At 54.5% G+C, this 1,080-nt stretch overlaps 1 protein-coding gene across 1 annotated transcript; it reads left to right on the top strand.

The window, feature by feature from the left end:
• Positions 1–125: 125 nt before the first annotated feature.
• On the top strand, positions 126–758 carry PHALS_01530 (polyprotein; the record flags this gene model as incomplete). The annotated part of the gene is made up of 1 exon (XM_024715939.1): positions 126–758. The coding sequence occupies one exon, from the start codon at positions 126–128 to the stop codon at positions 756–758; it is 633 nt and encodes a 210-aa protein (XP_024581587.1).
• Between the last annotated feature and the right edge of the window lie 322 nt (positions 759–1,080).

Below are 1,080 nucleotides of genomic sequence, written 5' to 3'. Positions count from 1 at the left end.
GGGTGTTCGCCAAGAAGCGGAACGAGCATGGGCAAGTGGTTCGGTACAAGGCTCGGCTTGTGGCGAAGGGTTGCAAGCAAAAGTTTGGCGTAGACTTCTTCGAAACCTTCTCACCGGTGGCCAACATGAACTCGATTCGTGTGGTGTTGGCGGTTACGGTGAAGGAGAAGTACGTGACAGAGCAGTTGGATGCGGACACGGCATTTCTCAACAGCGATCTCAAGGAACGCGTGTACATGGAGGTGCCGTATGGCATTGAAGACGCCGGGGGTTACATGTGCAGACTCGACAAGGCGATCTACGGATTGAAGCAAGCGGCGAGCGCATGGAACAAGACGATCCATCGCGTCCTCATGAAGCTTGGCTTCAAGAGCTGCGGGGCAGACCAGTGCGTGTACGTCAAAGAGTGCAAGGGCAACTTGATATACGTATGCCTTTACGTCGAAGACATGATCATCGCGGCAAAGACGAGCGAGGAAATTCAGGACGTCAAGTTGGGACTCAAGAAGGCGTTTATGATGAAGGAGCTCGGCGAAGCTAATTTCATCTTGGGGATGAAAATCGACCACCAGAGGTCAGCGAATTTACTGACCATCAAGCAAACGCGCTACATTGACGACGTGGTGGAGCGCTTCAATCAGCAGGACGCCAAGGCTGTGGAGAATCCGTGCGAGTCGGGCTCAAGCTGTCGAAGTTTCAATCGCCGACCACGGATGCGGGCAGAAACGAGATGCGGAAGAAGCCGTACCGATCGCTGATCGGGTGCCTGTTGTACATCACCACTTGTACACGCCCCGACGTTGCGTACGTAGTGACGCAGTTGTCAAGGTTCTTAGAAAACCCAGGAAAACAGCACTGGTAGGCGGCCATCCGCGTTCTTCGTTACCTCAAGACTACGAAGGCGATTGGGGTTGTCTACCAAGGGGGCGCAAGTGAACTGAAAGTCGAGGCATACACGGACGCGGATTGGGGCAGTAATATCGACGACCGACGTTCGGTGTCGGGGATCATGGTTATGATCGGACAAGCGCCCGTGGTCTTCAAGTCCAAGTCTCAGCGTACGGTGGCGCTGATCTCGGC

Source organism: Plasmopara halstedii, assembly GCF_900000015.1.
Source record: "Plasmopara halstedii genome assembly, contig: Scaffold_1561, whole genome shotgun sequence".
NCBI lineage: Eukaryota > Oomycota > Peronosporomycetes > Peronosporales > Peronosporaceae > Plasmopara > Plasmopara halstedii.
The sequence above is the reverse complement of the archived record's forward strand: the minus strand, read 5'-3'. Positions and strand labels throughout refer to the sequence as shown.